At 39.2% G+C, this 20,087-nt stretch overlaps 1 protein-coding gene across 1 annotated transcript; it reads right to left on the bottom strand.

Annotated features, from left to right (window-relative positions):
* Window positions 1–10,150: 10,150 nt before the first annotated feature.
* On the bottom strand, window positions 10,151–19,602 carry SDF2 (stromal cell derived factor 2). The gene is made up of 3 exons (XM_053706194.1): window positions 19,391–19,602; window positions 13,716–13,912; window positions 10,151–10,734 (listed from the first exon to the last, which is right to left on the bottom strand). Exons 1-3 carry the CDS (start codon window positions 19,560–19,562, stop codon window positions 10,447–10,449), a joined length of 657 nt encoding a protein of 218 aa, XP_053562169.1. The 5' UTR covers window positions 19,563–19,602; the 3' UTR covers window positions 10,151–10,446.
* Between the last annotated feature and the right edge of the window lie 485 nt (window positions 19,603–20,087).

The following is a 20,087-nucleotide window of genomic DNA, read 5'->3' as shown; positions in this document are numbered from 1 at the left end:
GCATGAACTGGCAACAGACACAATGGCCACACGGTGAACTACCTACTATTTTTTGAGCGTTATGTTCTAGCCAGTTGTATGTTGGAACTTTATTAAATTCACTTCTAACAAGAAGGTCTTTTAAGTTGCTAGATCTCCTCGCAGTCATTTATGGGTAGTCTCCTACATATTGATGTAATGTTGGATCATTAATTAGTAAATGCCAATTTTTACGTGACGTCAGCACCCGGAAGAAGCTCCATGCTGCTCCAAGAAAAGGAGTGAAGCGAGCGCTAAGACTCGTCGGTGTTTTGCAGCGTCTATCAGCGGATCCTTTGCCTGATTCAATCTAACCCCAGAAAATGACACGTTATGGGAGCAACCTGTAAGACAGGTATCTATTTAAACTGTAATCCTTAACTAACTTGGCTTGTTAGCACGGTATACCTGTGAAAAAGACGCGGAGATGTACAGCTCCCCCTTTAAATAAGCTCTAACGTTTTACATCAGTGTGACGAACAGGGGTATAGATTTGATTCGCCTGGCTTTGAGAATATTTGGGGACGATTTCCCTTCCTTTGGATTACAAATAATATGCATTTACCTTAAATGACACTTAATCCTTTTGCTTCTGGTGCACCAGACTAACTCTCGCCAGTGTGTCTTTATATGCGCTACTATGGGATCCCCTGTATGAATGTGATTTGAATGATTGGATGTATGATTAATAATTTTGTATTATTAAACGTTTTCCATTTTTGACTTAATGAATCTCTAGTGTTTTTATTAGACAGTTGTGCTGATTTTGCCTAGACTTTTAGAAACTCTGTATTGTGGAGTTTCTACTCCCTTTTCTATGCTGTTGTATGTTTAAAATTACATTCCCTATTTAAATCATGAAAGTTTATTTTGGACTTGACTGTCCCTTTAAGTCATCAGACAGACGTGAAAAGGTTCAAACCAGTGCTGCTGGTTAGTGTCAACAATGTACTGGGGGAGTGCCAGTATCCAGCCTTGATTAAAATAGTGGTTAGATTGGTGATGTTGTATCTCATGTAACATCCCGCAAATGTGTGTGTGTATGTGTTGGTTCGGGGGGGTCCAGATTTAAGCTTACTTGTGATTGGGCGTATAGAGTGTGTGCTTTGTTCAGGTGTTTTCAGTATGTACGTTGTTTACCTATAGGAAAGTCAGTATTTTAAGCGTCTTAACATAAATCTACTATATTAACGGCACCTCTGATAGGGTCGTTGCAATATCCTTAGTTGCTGTTCAATGCGAGAGGCTAAGTGCATAGTGTGATTCCTTGTATTGAAAGAGGAAAGTAAAAAATAAGTGGGGAAGGAGTTAACCTTGGGATCAGCTGTGTCTAGTTAGACCATGTAACCAAACCATCAACATTTTGCATATATTTTACAATACATTTTTTTTAAATAACTAAACAAAATATCAACAGTTGCATATAATATACAATGAACACATTTTTTAATAACAAAACAACTTATTTTCCTTACGAGACAAGGAGGCATGGGTACTTATATATTCGTCCATTCTTTCCCTGGTGTGGAGAGGACTATGTAACAATCAAGTGTTCTTTAATCCAGCACACATTAGGATATTCAGTCATCTGTGGGCGGTTGAGAGTCCTGATCTTGAGTAGATTTGTGCAGATCTGTCGCCGTGTGTTGTGATTTCAATGCCCAGTGTCTTGCAAAAGGTGGGAATGTCATATACGAAAACATTTTTGTGGTCTGTCCGTCCTTGGGAGCTATTATGCTTACAGGGAAGCCCCATATATAATTGATCTTATTAGCCTGAAGGATATGTGTAACAAATTTGAGATCTCGTCGCTTCTGCAGCGTGGCTGGGCTGATGTTCGAGAAGATTTGGATGTTGATGCTGGCGTGAGTAACCGGCGCCTTCGCTCTGGTGCTGCGCAGTATGTAATATTTGTCCGCAAATCTGAGTACTCTGGTAATGACATCCCTTGGTGGGGCTTTATTAGTTGGCTTCGGTCTGAGTGCTCTGTGCGCCCTCTCCAGGATGATATCAGGGCAGTTTGGAGTTTACAGGATCTGTTCAGAACAGTCAAGGAAATAGTCATTTAAGGCTGTTGGATTGACTGTCTCAGGAATTCCCTTGATTCTGAGGTTCTTCCGTCTGTTACGTTATCCAAATTCTCAATCCTTTTCATTAAGTTATATATTGTTTCTTCATATTGTTGAGTTTGTTTAGCCACTTCTTGCACATCTGAGTATAGCATGTCATGTGCCTCTTCTAGTGTTGTTACCCTTTGGATACTTTATTGATATCATTGCGGAGTTTGCTAAATAGGCCCTTGAATTCTTTTAGTACCTCTTTGATATCATCCTTAGAAGAAAGTGTTTTTAAGTCTTCTTTGGTGATGTTGATCTCAGATTTGTTTTGTGGTTCAGATGCTTGCGCTGCTACGTGTTTCACTGGCTGATCAGAAGTAGGCTCTGAGGTAGATTCTTGAGCTTTAAGGTATTGAGTTAGAGTCGCTAGCTTACTTTGCTTATCCATTTTGTTTACTTTCTTAAGTGGCATCACGATCTCTGCGTAGGTGCGTGTCTAGGCCTAGTGAGCTTATGCTTAATGTTACTTTGCAAATTGATTTTCTCACTGTGGCATGCACTGGTAAGATGCAGTGGTGTGGTACTTCAGCTTTCAGACTATGATATCTAGAAATGTTTTGATAGGATGTAAGCACAGCTGGTGTAGGGCCTAAACTCTTCTCAAAAGTTTCAAGTGATCAGCACTGGTGGTGTAATGTGGGTACAAGTATGCTTCAGGGCAGTTGGCAGGTGCTAAATGGCGGTAGGCTATATCCTTGGGTTCATAGTGGAGTTAATGGCTGATTCTGTGTATGTGGATAGTATATAAACCAGTATACTATACAGACACTTTTTTTGTGGTGTAATGTGCAGTGCAACAATCCTGTATTTTTATAAGGGCTGCACTGTGTGTGGAGAGGTTAAAATACCTTGTTTGTGCTTGGATGTGTGGTGCTGTAATCCAGAAGAAGACGGAGTTCTGTGCTGCACTTCAGTCTTGTGGTGTGTGTTGACTGCCGTGGTCTGCAGATGTTGGCACTTTAGTTGTCTGCGCTCTCTGTTATAGCTGCACTGTTAATGGGCTTATCTTTGTGCACTGCACTATGTTGAGGGCTGTCGGACAGTTGTGCGCCTTGTGAGCGGCCTGTCTGTGTGTGCCGATCACGGCTTGCTGGTTGCGTCGGTGCAGGATCCTTTGCGCCCCTCTAGCCTCGCCGGTTGTTCCCCCTATGCTTTTTCAGCTTTTAAAGTGGCGGGATGCTCATTTTTTTCTGGCAGGATTCAGGGCAACAGAGCCAATTCAGCTAGCGGCCATCTTCCTGCATGGCCAGACTCCGCCCCCCAGACCCTTATGTTTCTATGCGTGGTTTCTCTGCCTGGAGCCTAATCCTCTGTTACCTCATCCCCCCTTAATGGGTTCAGGAACACTTGTCAGTGTGCTTTTTTAGCATATAGTAAATTTATGTGGATTTGCGTGTCTGACCTTCAGCTCATCTGTTGCGGCTATGTTGTGCTGTATCGCAGATTCTGGCTATGTTACCTCTTTTCTGGTGACTTGTCATTCCGATCTGTTACCTGGAGCTGCGGTGGTTGTTGAGGCTCCCCTTCTCCGCCGTGGTCTGCCTGCTTGGTTTCTGTGCGGCCTACCAGAGTCTGCTTGTGCGGGACCCGTACTAGGCCCGGGTTGTAGCATTGTTAGCTAGATGAGGGTATCAAAAGTAGTCTCTTTGCTAATCCGGTATCCGGAGGAATGGCAGTCTTAGAGGCTCTTCTCCGTTGTGGATTGCTTTCTTGGTTACCGCGTGGTCTTCTGGAGATGGTGCGCAAGCGGCTCAGATTAGGCCCAGGTTTTCGGCTTGCCAGAGAGAAAGTGGTTACCAGCTGCAATCTTGCGATTTTTTTTCCCTCTAGCTGCCTGTATTTAAAGATTCTTAGCCCTCATTTATCGTCCTAATTTTTAGGTGTTTGGCCCTGTTACTCACTTTTAAATTGGGTGTGAGAGCCAGGGATTAAGCAGGCATCATCCTGCGTGGCCAGGCTCCGCCCCTGAGAATGTTACTTTTAAACAAAACCCTTTAAAATTTGTTTAACCCCTGCAAATTAAATACATTTAAAATGCCATGAAACCCAAAAGATGTTTCATGATTCAGATAGAGCATGCCATTTTAAATAACTTTCCAATTTACTTATATTACCTAATTTGTTTAATTCTTTTGGTAGCCTTTGTTGAAAAAGCATACCTTAGTAGAGAGCTGTTGATTGGTGTCTGTACAAATATACCTCTTAGAATTGGCTTACTGATGTGTTCAGCTAGCTCTCAGTAGGGTGGTGCTGCTCCTTCAATAAAAGGATACCAGGAGAATGAAACAAAATTAACAATAGCAGTAAATTGGAAAGTTCTCTTTCTGGATCATGAAAAATGCTATAATAAGAGCACACATCCTTTGTATTCTAATATGGCCATTTAAATGGATGGGACTCATCTTTAAATTCCTCCAAATCTTTTCAGGAACAGCAAGAAATGCAGCACTAAATTAATTACGAATGTTGAAGCCTCTAATCATTGCTCATTCTCAACAGAGCAATATACCACGTCTAGCAATAATATTTTCTCCTCTTTAGAGAACAATCTGATATTTCAGATCTCTTCTTGCATGGCATTTTAATTTCTCCTTTGCATATGAACTAAAAGTGCTACTTTCTTGGTTATGTGCTTTTTTTCTTTAAAAAAAACAAACAAAAAAAAAACACACTAAATACTGAGGGAACCTGAAAGTGTGTTGAAGTGGATTCATTTTATCTGAAATACTGTGCTATCGGAGCGCTTTCTTGCTTTTGTATTGCAGTGTCATTTCTTGAAGAAGAGCATATCTTGGTGCATTCATGGAGTAACTACAAACAGTAGCCTGTGGTGGGACCTTTGTTATTTTGGACCATTGTTAGTGGGACATTTTTTTGTTTGGTGATATATTTAACAAAAAAACTGTATGGGCCCCATGTACAAAAAGGTATGGATAACCTGTACACCCAGCAAGCAGGCAGCAGACACTATACATACGCTGCCCACATGTACTATTACACAAGAATTACCTTATGCAACAACGTCCTCTGCTCTTGCACACAGCAAGGCAATAACTCTTGACGAACGTCAGAGATGGCTGAGAGATTAAGAAGCAGCAGTCATAAGCATGAGGGAGCTTTGCCGCAAGCGCTCCAAAGCAGCATCAGCTGCTTAGTACACAGAGCCCAATGTATAAAAACAGAATTTATGCTTACCTGATAAATTACTTTCTCTTGCGGTGTATCCAGTCCAAGGATTCATCCTTTACTTGTGGGGTATTCTCATTCCCTACAGGAAGTGGCAAAGAGAGCACACAGCAAAGCTGTCCATATAGCTCCACCCCCCAGTCATTCGACCAAAGGTTAGGAAGAAAAAGGAGAAACCATAGGGTGCAGTGGTGACTGTAGTTTAAACAAAAAATTTTATCCGACGTAAATGCCAGGGCGGGCCGTGGACTGGATACGCCGCAAGAGAAAGTAATTTATCAGGTAAGCATAAATTCTGTTTTCTCTTGCAAGGTGTATCCAGTCCACGTATTCATCCTTTACTTGTGGGATACCAATACCAAAGCTTTAGGACACGGATGAAGGGAGGGAACAAGACAGGTACCTTAAACGGAAGGCACCACTGCTTGCAAAACCTTTCTCCCAAAAATAGCTTCCGAAGAAGCAAAAGTATCAAATTTGTAAAATTTGGCAAAAGTATGCAGTGAAGACCAAGTCGCTGCCTTACAAATCTGTTCACCAGAAGCCTCATTTTTGAAAGCCCATGTGGAAGCCACTGCTCTGGTAGAATGAGCAGTAATACGTTCAGGAGGCTGCTGGCCAGCAGTCTCATAGGCCAAACGGATGATGCTTTTCAGCCAAAAAGAAAGAGGTAGCAATCGCTTTCTGACCTCTCCTCTTACCTGAATAGATAACAAGGAAGGTGTTTGTCTGAAATCCTTAGTTGCTTGTAAATAGAACTTTAAAGCACGAACAACATCAAGATTGTGTAGTAGACGTTCCTTCTTTGAAGATGGATTAGGACACAGAGAAGGAACAACTATTTCCTGGTTAATATTCTTGTTAGAAACAACTTTAGGAAGAAAACCAGGCTTGGTACGAAAAACTACCTTATCTGCGTGGAACACCAGGTAAGGTGAATCACACTGTAAGGCAGATAATTCTGAAACCCTTTGAGCAGAAGAGATAGCTACTAAAAACAAAACTTTCCAAGATAACAACTTAATATCTATGGAATGTAAAGGTTCAAACGGAACCCCTTGAAGAACTGAAAGAACTAGATTTAGACTCCATGGCGGAGCCACAGGTTTATAGACAGGCTTGATTCTGACTAAAGCCTGAGCAAACGCTTGAACGTCTGGTACCTCTGCCAGACGCTTGTGTAAAAGAATAGACAGAGCAGATATTTGTCCTTTTAAGGAACTAGCTGACAATCCTTTCTCCAATCCTTCTTGGAGAAAAGACAATATCCTGGGAATCCTAATCTTACTCCATGAGTAACCCTTGGATTCACACCAACAAAGATATTTCCGCCATATCTTATGGTAGATTTTCCTGGTGACAGGCTTTCTAGCCTGAATCAGAGTATCTATAACTGACTCAGAGAAACCATGCTTTGATAGAATTAAGCGTTCAATCTCCAAGCAGTCAGACGTAGAGAAACTAGATTTGGATGCTTGAACGGACCCTGTATTAGAAGATCCTGCCTCATTGGCAGCGTCCATGGTGGGACAGATGACATGTCCACTAGGTCTGCATACCAAGTCCTGCGTGGCCACGCAGGCGCTATCAGAATCACTGAAGCCTTCTCCTGCTTGATTCTGGCAAACAGACAAGGGAGGAGAGGAAACGGTGGAAAAACATAAGCCAGATAATGCTTGTCCAGAAAGGCGAACCTGAGAAACTGGTGATGATCTTTGTGGATAGGAATATGCAGGTACGCATCCTTTAGATCCACGGTAGTCATATATTGACCCTCCTGGATCATTGCTAAGATTGTTCGAATGGTCTCCATTTTGAACGATGGAACTCTGAGGAATTTGTTTAGAATTTTGAGATCCAGGATTGGTCTGAAAGTTCCTTCTTTTTTGGGAACCACAAACAGGTTTGAGTAAAACCCCAGCCCTTGTTCTGCAATTGGAACTGGGTGGATCACTCGCATTGTAAGTAGATCTTCTACACAGCGTAAAAACGCCTTTTTCTTTGTCTGGTCTGTAGACAGATGAGAAATGTGGAACCTTCCCCTTGGAGGAGAGTCCTTGAATTCTAGAAGATATCCCTGGGATACAATCTCTAAGGCCCAGGGATCGTGAACATCTCTTGCCCAGGCCTGAGAGAAGAGAGTCTGCCCCCTACTAGATCCGGTCCTGGATCGGGGGCTACCCCTTCATGCTGTCTTGTTAGCAGCTGCAGGCTTTTTGGCCTGTTTACCCTTGTTCAAGCCCTGGTAAGGCTTCCAGGTTGCCTTGGGCTGTGAAGCGTTACCCTCTTGCTTTGCCACTGTAGAGGCTGAAGCGGGACCGCTCCTGAAGTTACGAAAGGAACGAAAGTTAGCTTTGTTTCTAGCCTTAAAGGGCTTGTCCTGGGGGAGAGCATGGCCCTTTCCCCCTGTGATATCTGAAATAATCTCTTTCAATTCTGGGCCGAAAAGGGTCTTTCCCTTGAAAGGGATATTTAATAATTTGGATTTTGACGACACATCGGCCGACCATGACTTGAGCCAAAGTGCTCTGCGCGCCATAATGGCGAAACCTGAATTTTTTGCCGCTAACTGGAAAGCGGCATCTGTGATAAAAAAAATTAGCCAGCTTTAGAGCCTTAATTCTATCCATAATCTTGTCATATGAGGTCTCCGTCTAGAGCGATTCCTCCAGCGCCTCAAACCAGAAAGCCGCTGCAGTAGTTACCGGAATAATGCAGGCAATAGGTTGGAGAAGGAAACCTTGTTGAACAAAAATTTTCTTAAAGGGACAGTATACACTCATTTTCATATAACTGCATGTAATAGACACTACTATAAAGAATAAGATGCAGATACTGATATAAAAATCCAGTATAAAACTGTTTAAAAACTTACTTAGAAGCTGTCAGTTTGGCTCTGTTGAAAAGGTAGCTGGAAAGCCCACTGCAAGTGGCAAATAAGATACTCCCCCCTCCCCCTTCTTTTGCCTATGAAAAGACCCTTTACACAAACAGCAGCAAGCTGGAGAAGGTAGCTGACAGTATTCACATAAAACTTTGGGGCTTGGTTAGGAGTCTGAAAATCAGAGCAATGTTATTTAAAAATAAGCAAAACTACATTTATTATTTAAAAAAAAACTTTATGGGCTATATAAATAGATCATCTACAAAACATTTATGCAAAGAAAAAATGAGTGTATAATGTCCCTTTAAGTAAACCTAACTTTTTATCCATAGGATCTTTAAAAGCACAACTGTCTTCAATTGGTATAGTTGTGCGCTTAGCAAGTGAAGAAACAGCCCCCTCTACCTTAGGGACCGTCTGCCACGAGTCCCGCCTGGGGTCAGTTATGGGGAACATTTTCTTAAAAATAGGGGGGGAACAAAAGGGATACCTGGTCTATCCCACTCCCTAGTAACAATATCCGCAACCCTTTTGGGGATCGGAAACGCTAATGAATCTGACTCTGCCTGACGAGCAATCTTTCCTGAGTCGGAAATTTCTCCCTCAGACATCAAATCCTTCACCCCCACATCGGAGTGTTGTGAGGGTACATCAGATAAGGCTACCAAAGCTTCAGACTGCTCATCATCTGTTCTTAAAACAGAGCTGTCGCGCTTTGTAGGGAAAACTGTCAGTTTCGATAGAAAGGCCGCAAGGGAATTATCCATGACTGTCGCTAGTTGTTGTAAAGTAATAGGGGCAGACGCACTAGAGGTACTAGGCATCGTTTGAGCGGGCGTAACTGGTTGTGACACATGGGGAGAGGTAGACGGACTATCCTCATTCTCCTCAGTCAGAGAATCATCTAGGGCCACACTTTTAAGTGCCTAAGTGCTTAAGAAAAGTGTCACCAGCGAATATTTCTTAAATAAAAAATCAATTGCCCTGTATTAGTGTCAACCAGCCTATTTAGCCCTGTTATGTAAGCATGCAATTCTATACTAAGTCTCAGAACATAGCTTACCCTCCCCACATGGGGATCCTATCAGTCTTCTAGCATTATCTCAGTCTTGTCTAGAAAAAATTGACAGAACATACCTCATTGCAGTCAAGCCTGCAAACTGTTCCCCCCAACTGAAGTTTTCTGGTACTCCTCAGTCCTGTGTGTGAACAGCAGTGGATTTTTGTTACAACATGCTAAAATCATTTTCCTCTCAGCAGAATTCTTCATCACTTTTCTGCTAGAGAGTAAATAGTACGAACCGGTACCATTTAAAAATAACAAACTCTTGATTGAAGATATAAAACTACAATTCTAACACCACATTCACTTTACCCTCCCGTAGAGAGACCCTAGTGCTTAGAGCCGGCAAAGAGAATGACTGGGGGGGTGGAGCTAAGAGGGGAGCTATATGGACAGCTTTGCTGTGTGCTCTCTTTGCCACTTCCTGTAGGGAATGAGAATATCCCACAAGTAAAGGATGAATCCGTGGACTGGATACATCTTGCAAGAGAAAATATGTTAAACTACTTTTATGAAACAGTTATATGTGATATTCTTTGCTTTTTTGTGCCACTGTTTACAATATAGTTTTCTCGCCAGCAGAGTGATTAGATTTGTGTAAGCAAGACACTGTCACCTCATTTTTGAATAGCAATTCCAGACAATACAGATGCCTGAGGTATGAAAAATTGTAAGCACGTGGCTTCCTGCAATGCGTCTGGGGAGGTATCACAATTTGCACATGCTACTTCTGTCATAATGTAGAATTCTGTATAGCAGTTTTTTTTATTCTGAATAGTGTTGTGAGTAATTTTAATGCTTTCTCTCATATGTTGCAATAGTAAAGTAAAATACTGTAATTCCACCACAACTGGTCAAGAATAAAGCTACTTAAACAAAAAGTTGAATCATGCGATTTTTTAAAAATAATTATATTCAAATCCATTCAATACTTAGGTAAAATTAGGCAGAATGAAATAACCTTGTGGCATGCTTGAGGACATACCATCCCTCACGTTCTTAACATTAAAATTGCAAAACAATAATAAAACTAAAAGAAAATTGTGCATTTGGATTCTCAACTAAAAACCATCAGCACCTGTGTGATAGCAACTCAGTAGTTAGGAGGAATCCTTAGCTTGCCAAATACTGTATGGTCAGGGAAGGGAAACTGGAAGAGTGAGTCTCTGTGTGAAAGGTCATAATTCAGTATGAGCAGTATCAGTCCTTTGTGGTTCGCTTGGTTTCATAAAGATGCCCTCCATGACTTTCCAGTAGTTATTCTGGTTGGAGTAGGCCATACCATGCACCTCTCTCTGGCCATTTATTGGACGTCCATATTGTTCCCCAGTGACTGACAGTAGTACATCAGTGGAGGTATGTCTGAAGCGCACCTCTTCATCCCTCTGCCAGAATTCTCCATTGCAAAGTACTGTCCAGTCATCCAGATAATCACCCTCACCATCGTCTCCAAAAGCACTGACTTCCTACATAGAAAATTACAAAAATCACATTGCTGTATAGTACCAAAAATGATTCAATTAACATTAAAAGGGACAGTGTACACCAATTTTCAAATAACTGCATGTAATAGACAGTACTATAAAGAAGTATATGCACTGATACGGATCTAGAAATCCAGTATAAAACCTTGTAAAAACGTAATTAGAAGCTCCCAATTTAGCACTGTTGATGAGGTTAGGCTGGGATACCCTGAGAAAGCTGAAAAAGCAGACAATCCCCCCCTCCCTGCATATGAAAAGACAGATTACACAAACAAGAGCAGCAGGAATCTATAGACTTGGGTCAATATCTGATATTTTGGGGCTTGGTTAGAAGTCTCAAAAAATCAGCACAATGTTATTTAAAAAAATAAAAAAATAAGCAAAACTATACATTGTCACACAAACACTCCCAGATGGGCTATATAAAAAGGGATCATCTACAAAATATTTATGCAAAGAAAAATCAAGTGTACGTCTCTTTCATATGTAAACTAATATAACAATACCATTACCCTTCATCCAGTCTCAAAAACAAAACTTTCCATTATTTGTGTGGAGAAAAGTAATCAATTAAAAAAAAAAAAAAATATAATAATAATAATAATAATGTATACACTGCAACTGCTGTTGTGCAAGTAGACCAATACTTTTCTTTATTAAAATTACTAAATACAAACATCAGTATTTTCCATTTGAAGACAGATAGCTAAGAAAGTACAGTTTTTGTTGTTGTTGTTTTTTTTTTTAAGAACAATTAGAGGCACTTCGTCTATTTTGCTGCCTGGTTACAGAACAAGATATTGATTGCATTTATGAGGCCTTCCTGCTGTGAGAGTTTAAGTTTTGTAGATCGTTGTAAGCGCTGGTATCTAATGCTAGACGTAAAGGGATAGTGTATTTGATTTTTTTTATTGTTTAAAAAGATAGATAACATCTTTACTACCCATTCCCCAGCCAACATTATTATACTTTATAACCTCTAAATTTCTACCTGTCTCTAAGCCCTTGAAGGTCACCTCTTATCTCAGTGCATTTTATTAGATTTTCACAACCAGACAGTGCTAACTCATGTGTGCCATATAGATAACAGTGTGCTCACTCTTGTGGAGTTATGCAGGAACCAGCACCGATTGGCTAAAATGCAAGTTTGTAAAAAGCACTGAGATAAGGGGACAGTCTGCAGAGGCTTACATACAAGGTAATCAGAGGTAAAAAGTGGTTAATAAAGGGATTATCTATATTTAAAAAATAAATTCAAGTAGATTGTCCCTTTAAAAGGACAGTGTACTGTAAATTTTCTTTCCCTCTTCTTCGTGTGTCCTGTTCTTTTTGCGGACAAGCTGCATTACTGCAGCATGTTCTGCCTTATGGCAAGTCTGCAGTGTACATTTTAAGTTCTTAGAAAACTAAACAATAAAAGTATATTGTTTTACGACACATAACTAAACATGTTATACTACAATCTCAGGGTGTTTACTGTCAAATGTTTTTCCCCTCAATATATTCCAAATGCCTTGTTATAATTGCTGCAGAGTATTACATTTATGGGAAACTGTTCCTTCATATTTATTTTTGGATTTGAAGTACATGTATTTGCTTATTAAAACAAATCGCCTATTGTTAACAAGGATACGTCCATTAAATGGGCAGAATCTGCAGAAGGCAGGAGACCTTATGTTGTTATCAATGAGTAAAACCAACTATTTGAGATACAAAACTATCTCTCTCTTTACCCCACCCCCACTGGAAGGTTAAAGGGACACTGAACCCAAATTTTTTCTTTCGTGATTCAGATAGAACATGCAATTGTAAGCAACTTTCTAATTAACTCCTATTAACAAATTTTCTGTATTATTTTGCTATGTTTATTTAAAAAGGAAGAATTTAAGTTTAGATGCCGGCCCATTTTTGGTGAACAACCTGGGTTGTCGTTGCTGATTGGACAGCACTAAAAAAAAAAAAAAGTGCTGTCCGTGGTGCTGAACAAAAAAATGTGCTGGCTCCTTAGCTTAGATGCCTTCTTTTTCAAATAAAGATAGCAAAAGAACAAAGAAAAATTGATAATAGAAGTAAATTAGAAAGTTCCTAAAAATTGCATGCTCTATCTGAATCATGAAAGAAAAAATTTGGGTTCAGTATCCCTTTAATTTACGCCACTATCTCCTGCTCATATTGCTTTTCTACAGAGCATACAAACATATTTATATTTTCAGCATAGGTGAAGGCTTCAGCAGGCAAATGCAGTTATTTCAAAGAACAACATAAAGGTAAAGGATCTATTTGTAAACAATGTAATACACTCCAACAAGTAAAGTTATCATTGGAATCATATTCAAGGTGAGACAATGTTACAGTACAATATATCTTTAAATGCGTTAAAACACCTTTACAAATTACTTATGATAAATCAGAATTATGTTATTTACACAAATATATTAATAATAAATCAGACATCTACCAAAACTTTCTTCAATGTACAGGACTAGTAAATAAAATGAAATTGGTCATTAAACATTTAATATTAAGCATACGCATTCGGACTTATGTTAGGAAGCAAATGCTGAATATGGCCGCCAGCAGCATTTCACTACTTTCGGAGACTGATTTCATCTTGTGAAAGCGCAACACACTAAGATATAAGCAAATCCAGATCTTAGTGTGTTGCGCTTTCACAAGAAGAAATCCAGCTCAGAGACATATGCTGCTGGCGGCGGCCATATTTGGCATTCGTTTCCTTATGAATAGTCTGAATGCACGTCTATTTAATACAAGAATAAAAAAGGTGAAAGTGGCACAAGGGAATTCTGGTCTGCAATTTCTTTGGAACATTTTCAATTTTTTTTCTAAAAATTACAACTTGTGTCTAAATAAGTTTAACATTCCTGTGTCATGTCCATTTTTATTATATCTAGCTTGCTCTTATGAAGTCACTTGTATACACTGATCTAGTTGATTTAACTCACCTGATTTCCTGAAAGAGGAGATGTGAAGTGGTGACTATGCAGATTACGCCCAGTATTGACATGAGTCAAGCGGATAGATTGACCACATTTCACTAATGTCCCCCTCTCACAAACAGTGGAGGTTTTCCCTCGAATCCGCCAATAACTATTGCCATCATCTACTGAAGTGACGCCCGTTATCGACTGCTGCCCGCTGCCTGTAGGAAAGGAAAGCCCATGAGACCCGATTTCAGTGTTGCTCGTTAAGACTGAATGCAGACCTTTATTAGAAGCAGTCTTTCAAATGGTAATATGTTTTCCAATCTACATTATATACAGTGACTGAAAATTGTACATGAGCATTAGTGGTTTGTTCTCCAATATTCTGACAGCCCTGGTTTTTAGAAACCAGTATATAAATAGGTATGTTTAGAACATACCAAAAAGTTAAAGGGACAGTCTAATCCAAAATAAACTTTCATGATTTAGATAGGGCTTGTAATTTTAAACAATTTTCTAATTTACTTTTATCACCAATTTTGCTTTGTTCTCTTAATATTCTTAGTTGAAAGCTAAACCTAGGAGGTTCATATGGTAATTTCTAAGCCCTTGAAGGCCACCTCTTCTCTCAGGGCATTTTGACAGTTTTTCACCACTAGAGGGTGTTAGTTCATGTGTGTCATATAGATAACACTGTGCTCATGCACGTGGAGTTCAGGTGATCCAGTTCTGCTTGGCTAAAATGGATGTCTTTCAAAAGAACTTAAATAAGGGGGCAGTTTGCAAAAGGTTAGATACAAGATAATCACAGAGGTAAAAAGTGTATTTATATAATCGTGTTGGTTGTGCAAAACTAGGGAATGGGTAATAAAGGGATTATTTATCTTTATAAACAATAAAAATGAGGGTGTAGACTGTCCCTTTAAGACACAGAAACAAAATTTTAGGAAAATAACTAATGTTTTGAATGGCTCATAAATCCGTTTTTCTAGATTTCAAAATCTAACTAAGGGAAACCCGCAATTTTTCCTTCATGATTCAAATAGAGCCTACAATTTTAAACAACTTTCCAATTGATTTATATGATCATCTGATATGCTGAATTCTCTTGGTATCATTTTTTGAAAAGCATATCTAGGTAGGCTTAAAAAGGGACAGTCAACACCAGAATTTTTGTTGTTTAAAAAGAAATATAATCCCTTTATTACCCATTCCCCAGTTTTGCATATCCAACACAGTTATAATAATACACGTTTTACCTCTGTAATTATCTTGTATCTAAGCCTCTGCTGACTGCCCCCTTATTTCAGTTCTTTTGACAGACATGCAGTTTAGCCAATCAGTGCTCACTCCTAGGTCACTTTACGTGCATGAGCTCAATGTTATCTATATGAAACGTGAACTAATGCCCTCTAGTGGTCAAAATGTATTCAGATTAGAGGCAGTCTTCAAGGTCTAAGAAATTAGAATATGAACCTCCTAGGTTTAGCTTTCAACTAAGAATACCAAGAGAACAAAGCAAAATTGGTAATAAAAGTAAATTGGGAAGTTGTTTAAAACTGCATGCCCTATTTAAATCATGAATTTTTTTTTGGACTTGACTATCCCTTTAAGAGATGGGAACTAGCTGCAGATTGGTGGCTGCACATATATGCTTCTTGTAACTGGCTTACTGATGTGTTCAGCTTAGTGCATTTCTCCTCCTTCAAAAAATGGTACTAAGAGAAGAAGAATGAAACAACACTGATAATAGAACTAAATTGAAAAGTTGTTTAAAAGGGTATGCGCTATCTGAATCATGAAAGAAATCTTTTGGGGTTTCATGCTGCTTTAAAGAGATATAAAACAGCCTGTCTCGTGGGTTATACTATGTATTATTTTCAAAAAGGGATTTTACCTTTTATCTCTCTCTCTATTTTTGTTTTTTTAACTGCAGGGTCCATTATTTCCTTTCACAGTCCCACAAGGGGGCAGTGTCTACAGGAAGGCAACAGAGAAGCATTGCATTTAAAGTGGTTGCTAGGAGACACTTGTTCTAGCTGCAGTCAGTTTCTCTCCCATGCTCAGTAGAGGACTTTTGCTCCAAAATTCTTGTGACAATAGAAATAACTAAGTTAAAAAGGGACAGTCTTCACCAGAATTGTTATTGTTTTAAAAGATAGATAATCCCTTTATTACCCATTCCCTAGTTTTGCACAATCAACACAATTATATTAATACACTTTTTACCTCTGTGATTATCTTGTATCTAAGCCTTTGCAAACTGCCCCCTTATTTCAGTTCTTTTGACAGACATGCATTTTAGCCAGTCAGTGCTGGCTCCAAGGAACTCCACGTGCGTGAGCACAGCGTTATCTGTATGACACACATAAACTAACAACCTCTAGTGGCGAAAAACTGTCAAATGCCCTAAGAGAAGAGGCGACCTTCAAGTGCTTAGAAATTAAAATATGAACCTCCTAGGTTTAGCTTTCAACTAAGAATTCCAAGAGAACAAAGCAAAATTGGTGATAAAAGTAAATTGGAAAATTGTATAAAATTACATGCCCTATCTGAATCATGAAAGTTTATTTTGGACTAGACTGTCCCTTTAAGGCAATGGCTACAATGAAAATTTCTAAGTGCTCGTTTTGCAAGAAAACAAGTAAGTTATGAAATACTTGAGCAGGTATATTTAACTAATGCACTCCCATGAAGAATTAGCAGCCTGCGTGAGCTAGAAAGTATGGCTATTTACATTTATAGTTGTTCTTATTATATTACTATTACTTATTAGGAAACAATGATACAGTACAGCTTTTCAAAACATATTTTATCTTTTACTGGCAATTAGAAAGCTGTTTTTTACCCAAGCAATTGTGAGAATTACAATTTGCTGTCAAAACACTACAATATAATAATAAATAATATTTTTTGTTAACTTGTATGTAGATAGCTTAAAAGGATATGAAAATTTTTTTTTTCATGATTCAGATAGAGCATGTAATTTTAAGCAAATTTCTAATTTACTCCTATTATCTTTGTTCTCTTGGTATCTTTATTTGAAAAAGCAGGAATGTAAGCTTAGGAGCTGGCCCATTTTTGGTTCGGTACCCTGGGTAGCACTTGCTGATTGGTGGCTACATTTAACCACCTATTACAGAAACCAGTTGGTAAAGCTTTACATCTTTATACTGGGTGCTGCCATCTTGTAGCGCCCGTATTGTTGCATTCTGTGGTAGAAGCAGTTTGCTTTCCCAGATCAGTGTTGATAATGACTTTTTGGCAGCTGTACCTTGCACAACAGAACAGGGACTTTAATATTTGTTATGTAAAATTGAAATAGTGTTAACACTTGCAAATATGTAAATAAAAAAAGAACCTCTGAGGAATAATAAATAGCAATGCAGCCATCGCAAAGCATACAGCTCCTGCTCTGTATTCTACACTTTAACACCTTCACTACCGGGACTTTCAGAGAAAAACGTGCACAAAATACTGGAGAATTTTTAGCATTTTTGCTATCACTCCATTTAAAACAGAATTAAAGCCTTTTTCATTTACCTGTCAAAACGATATATATGTTTTAAGTAAACAACCCAAGGTATTGCTCTAGGCCCATTTTGGTATATTTCATGCCACCAAATTAACAAAATTGTTAATTTTTCACAAACTTTAGGTTTCTCACTGAAATGATTTACATACTGCTTGTGTATTAATGGCACAAATGGTTGTAAAAGTTTATCTGGGATCCCCTTTGTTCAGAAATAGCAGACATATATGGCTTTGCCATTGCTTTTTGGTAATTAGAAGGCCGCTAATTGCAGCTGCGCAGCACACTTATTCCCGGCAGTGAAGGGGTTAATTAGGTACCTTAAAAAGTTAATTTTAGCTTTAGTGTAGAGATTACCCTCCCACCTGACACTTCCCAACTCCTGATCCCTCCCAAACAGTTCTCGTCGCTCCCCCACCGGTCACCCCCATGTTAGGTACTGGCAGACAGTCTGCCAGTATGAAAATGTTTTTTTTGTTGTTTTTTTAATAAAATATTTTTTATTTTATTTTCATGTTTTCTGCAGTGTAGGATCCCCCCTTACCCCCCAACCTCCCTGATCCCCCCCAAAACAGCTCTCTAAACCTCCCCCCTCTAGTAGCCACCATCTTAGGTACTGGCAGCTGTCTGCCAGTACCTATAAACCCTTTTTTTTGTTTGTTTGTTTTAAATATTTTTTTAAATTTATTTTCATTTTTTCTGTAGCGTAGTGTCCCCCCCACCTCGATCATTAGTTAGCGCACCCCAAACCCCTTTTCTGTAGTGTAGCTGCCCCATCCCTCCCTGCGCCTTTATTTTCTCTGTAGCATAGGGCCCTCCCATTCCCTCCCGCTGGCACCAACAGAAGATTGTTACACACAGTGTCACCGTCTGCAACAATCACGCATCTGCCCTCATATGGAACCAGAGCGCATATCGCGCTCCAGTACCATATGAGGCAGATGCCTGGTGCTTCAGGAACGCCAGCTCTCGGCTGTAATTTAACAGCCTAGACTGCTGGAGCTCCCTGAAGCTAAGACGTATTATATACGTTAAACAACGTTCCCATTTACTTGTACTATCTGATTTGCTTAATTTTCTTGGTATCCTTTATTGAATAGCACACCCAGGTAGGCTCAGGAGCTAGCTACTGATTGGTGGCTGCACATAAAATCCTCATTGCTGGCTTACCAGCACGGATAGGCACCGACAAAGACTGTGGCGGACATTTTCCAAAGTACAGACCTTAGTGAAGGACACCAAGGTACATTTGAAATTAAAAACATTATTTTATAGTGCTTGGTGTTATTATACTGATGGAGATACCACTGATCCTATAACCAGCCCTCCTCTGGCTATACCAATGAGTCAGTGTCACTACTGTGTCATTATATAGAGCAGGGCATTAATATACTGATGCAGATATCACTGACCCTATAACCAGCCCTTGTCTGGCTATATGCATGTGCCAGTGTCACTACTGTATCTTTGTATAGAGCTGGCTGTTATTATACAGATGCAGATACACATCCAGTATTTCACTCAGGCTTTATTTATTCTATAATTTATCACCCGATATCGCTAGCAGTCTCTTGACAAGCCACTAACTTTATTCACACTACACATTTTTTTTATTCCTATTATTTAATCAGAAAGAAAAGATGTGTATATACTAAGGTTGTGGCACACACTGCAAGGGTTAGTCACGAACACCTGTGTCCGTGTCCGGACACCTTGCCTATCCCTGCTTACCAGATGCGTTCAGATAGCTCCCCAGAGTACATTGCTGCTTCTTCAACAAATAATTCAAATATTTGATAATATCAGTGGATAAAAATAATTCAAATATTTGATAATATAAGTGGATCAATATTTGATAAGTGGATAAGAAAGTTGATTAAAATTGTGTTCTTTCTAAAGCATGAAAGAAAAAAATCTGGATTTAATTTCCCTATGATGTCCATTTAAGCTAAAATGAGCTAATATATTTTTCAATGATTGTTGCAGAAATTATCATTAAATCAATTTATGTTGCATTATGCAATTAATTTTGTGATTTTGATAGCTTAAGCAACATTAAAAAAAATAAAAAAATAATAATAATATTGCAAATTGTTACACTGCCCCCACCGGAAGGCAGATTTTTCTTGATGACGCTATTCATAGAGGTAGAATGTCATCTCACCCGAACCATATCTGACGTCATGAGAATGAAGACGGACGTTGTGTCGTGTGTTGAGCAGTTTCACCACAGAGCCACACGTTACAAAGGGAAGATCCGAGGCTAAGCTCGCCGGGAGCAGTAAAGGAGTGAGGAATAGAAGGAAAGAGCCAGCTCCATCCTGTGACTTCATCATCACTCCTGGATGTTTAACAGTGAGTGTAGTGTAACATTCCTTTTACAAAACCGGAAAAGGATATTAGCTGAACAGTGACAACCGGAAGTTTATTGAGTTGTTTGCCATATTTGTCTCTGGAAGAATATGTGATTTCTGTTCTAATACAACTTTTTGTTAACTTTGTTAACAGAAAGGTTACGTTGTTCCATCATGTCATTATTGTCATAGTTACCATGGTGGCGTGTGTAATTCTAGCTAAGTGAAATGTTGACATTTTGATTTACTAGTATGCTTACTTGTGTTCCATTGTATTTCATTTGTGTTTATGTTTATCTTATATTAAATCATTGGCTGCCAATAAGGAGCTCTCACTGTAGCCAACAGAGATGTAAAAACTGCGATTACGTAATTAATGTTTCTTTCTAAGCATGTGCTCCATAAGCATACGCGCATTCATGGTTTATTATGTAAAACTTGAGCTGGGCATGCGTACGTTCTGATTTCTTCTCCAATTTTGTCTGGGAACTGCGCATGCTCCTACGG

This window comes from Bombina bombina, chromosome 3 (genome assembly GCF_027579735.1).
Source record: "Bombina bombina isolate aBomBom1 chromosome 3, aBomBom1.pri, whole genome shotgun sequence".
NCBI classification, from domain to species: Eukaryota; Metazoa; Chordata; class Amphibia; order Anura; family Bombinatoridae; genus Bombina; species Bombina bombina.
This window is presented reverse-complemented; position numbering and strand designations above follow the sequence as displayed.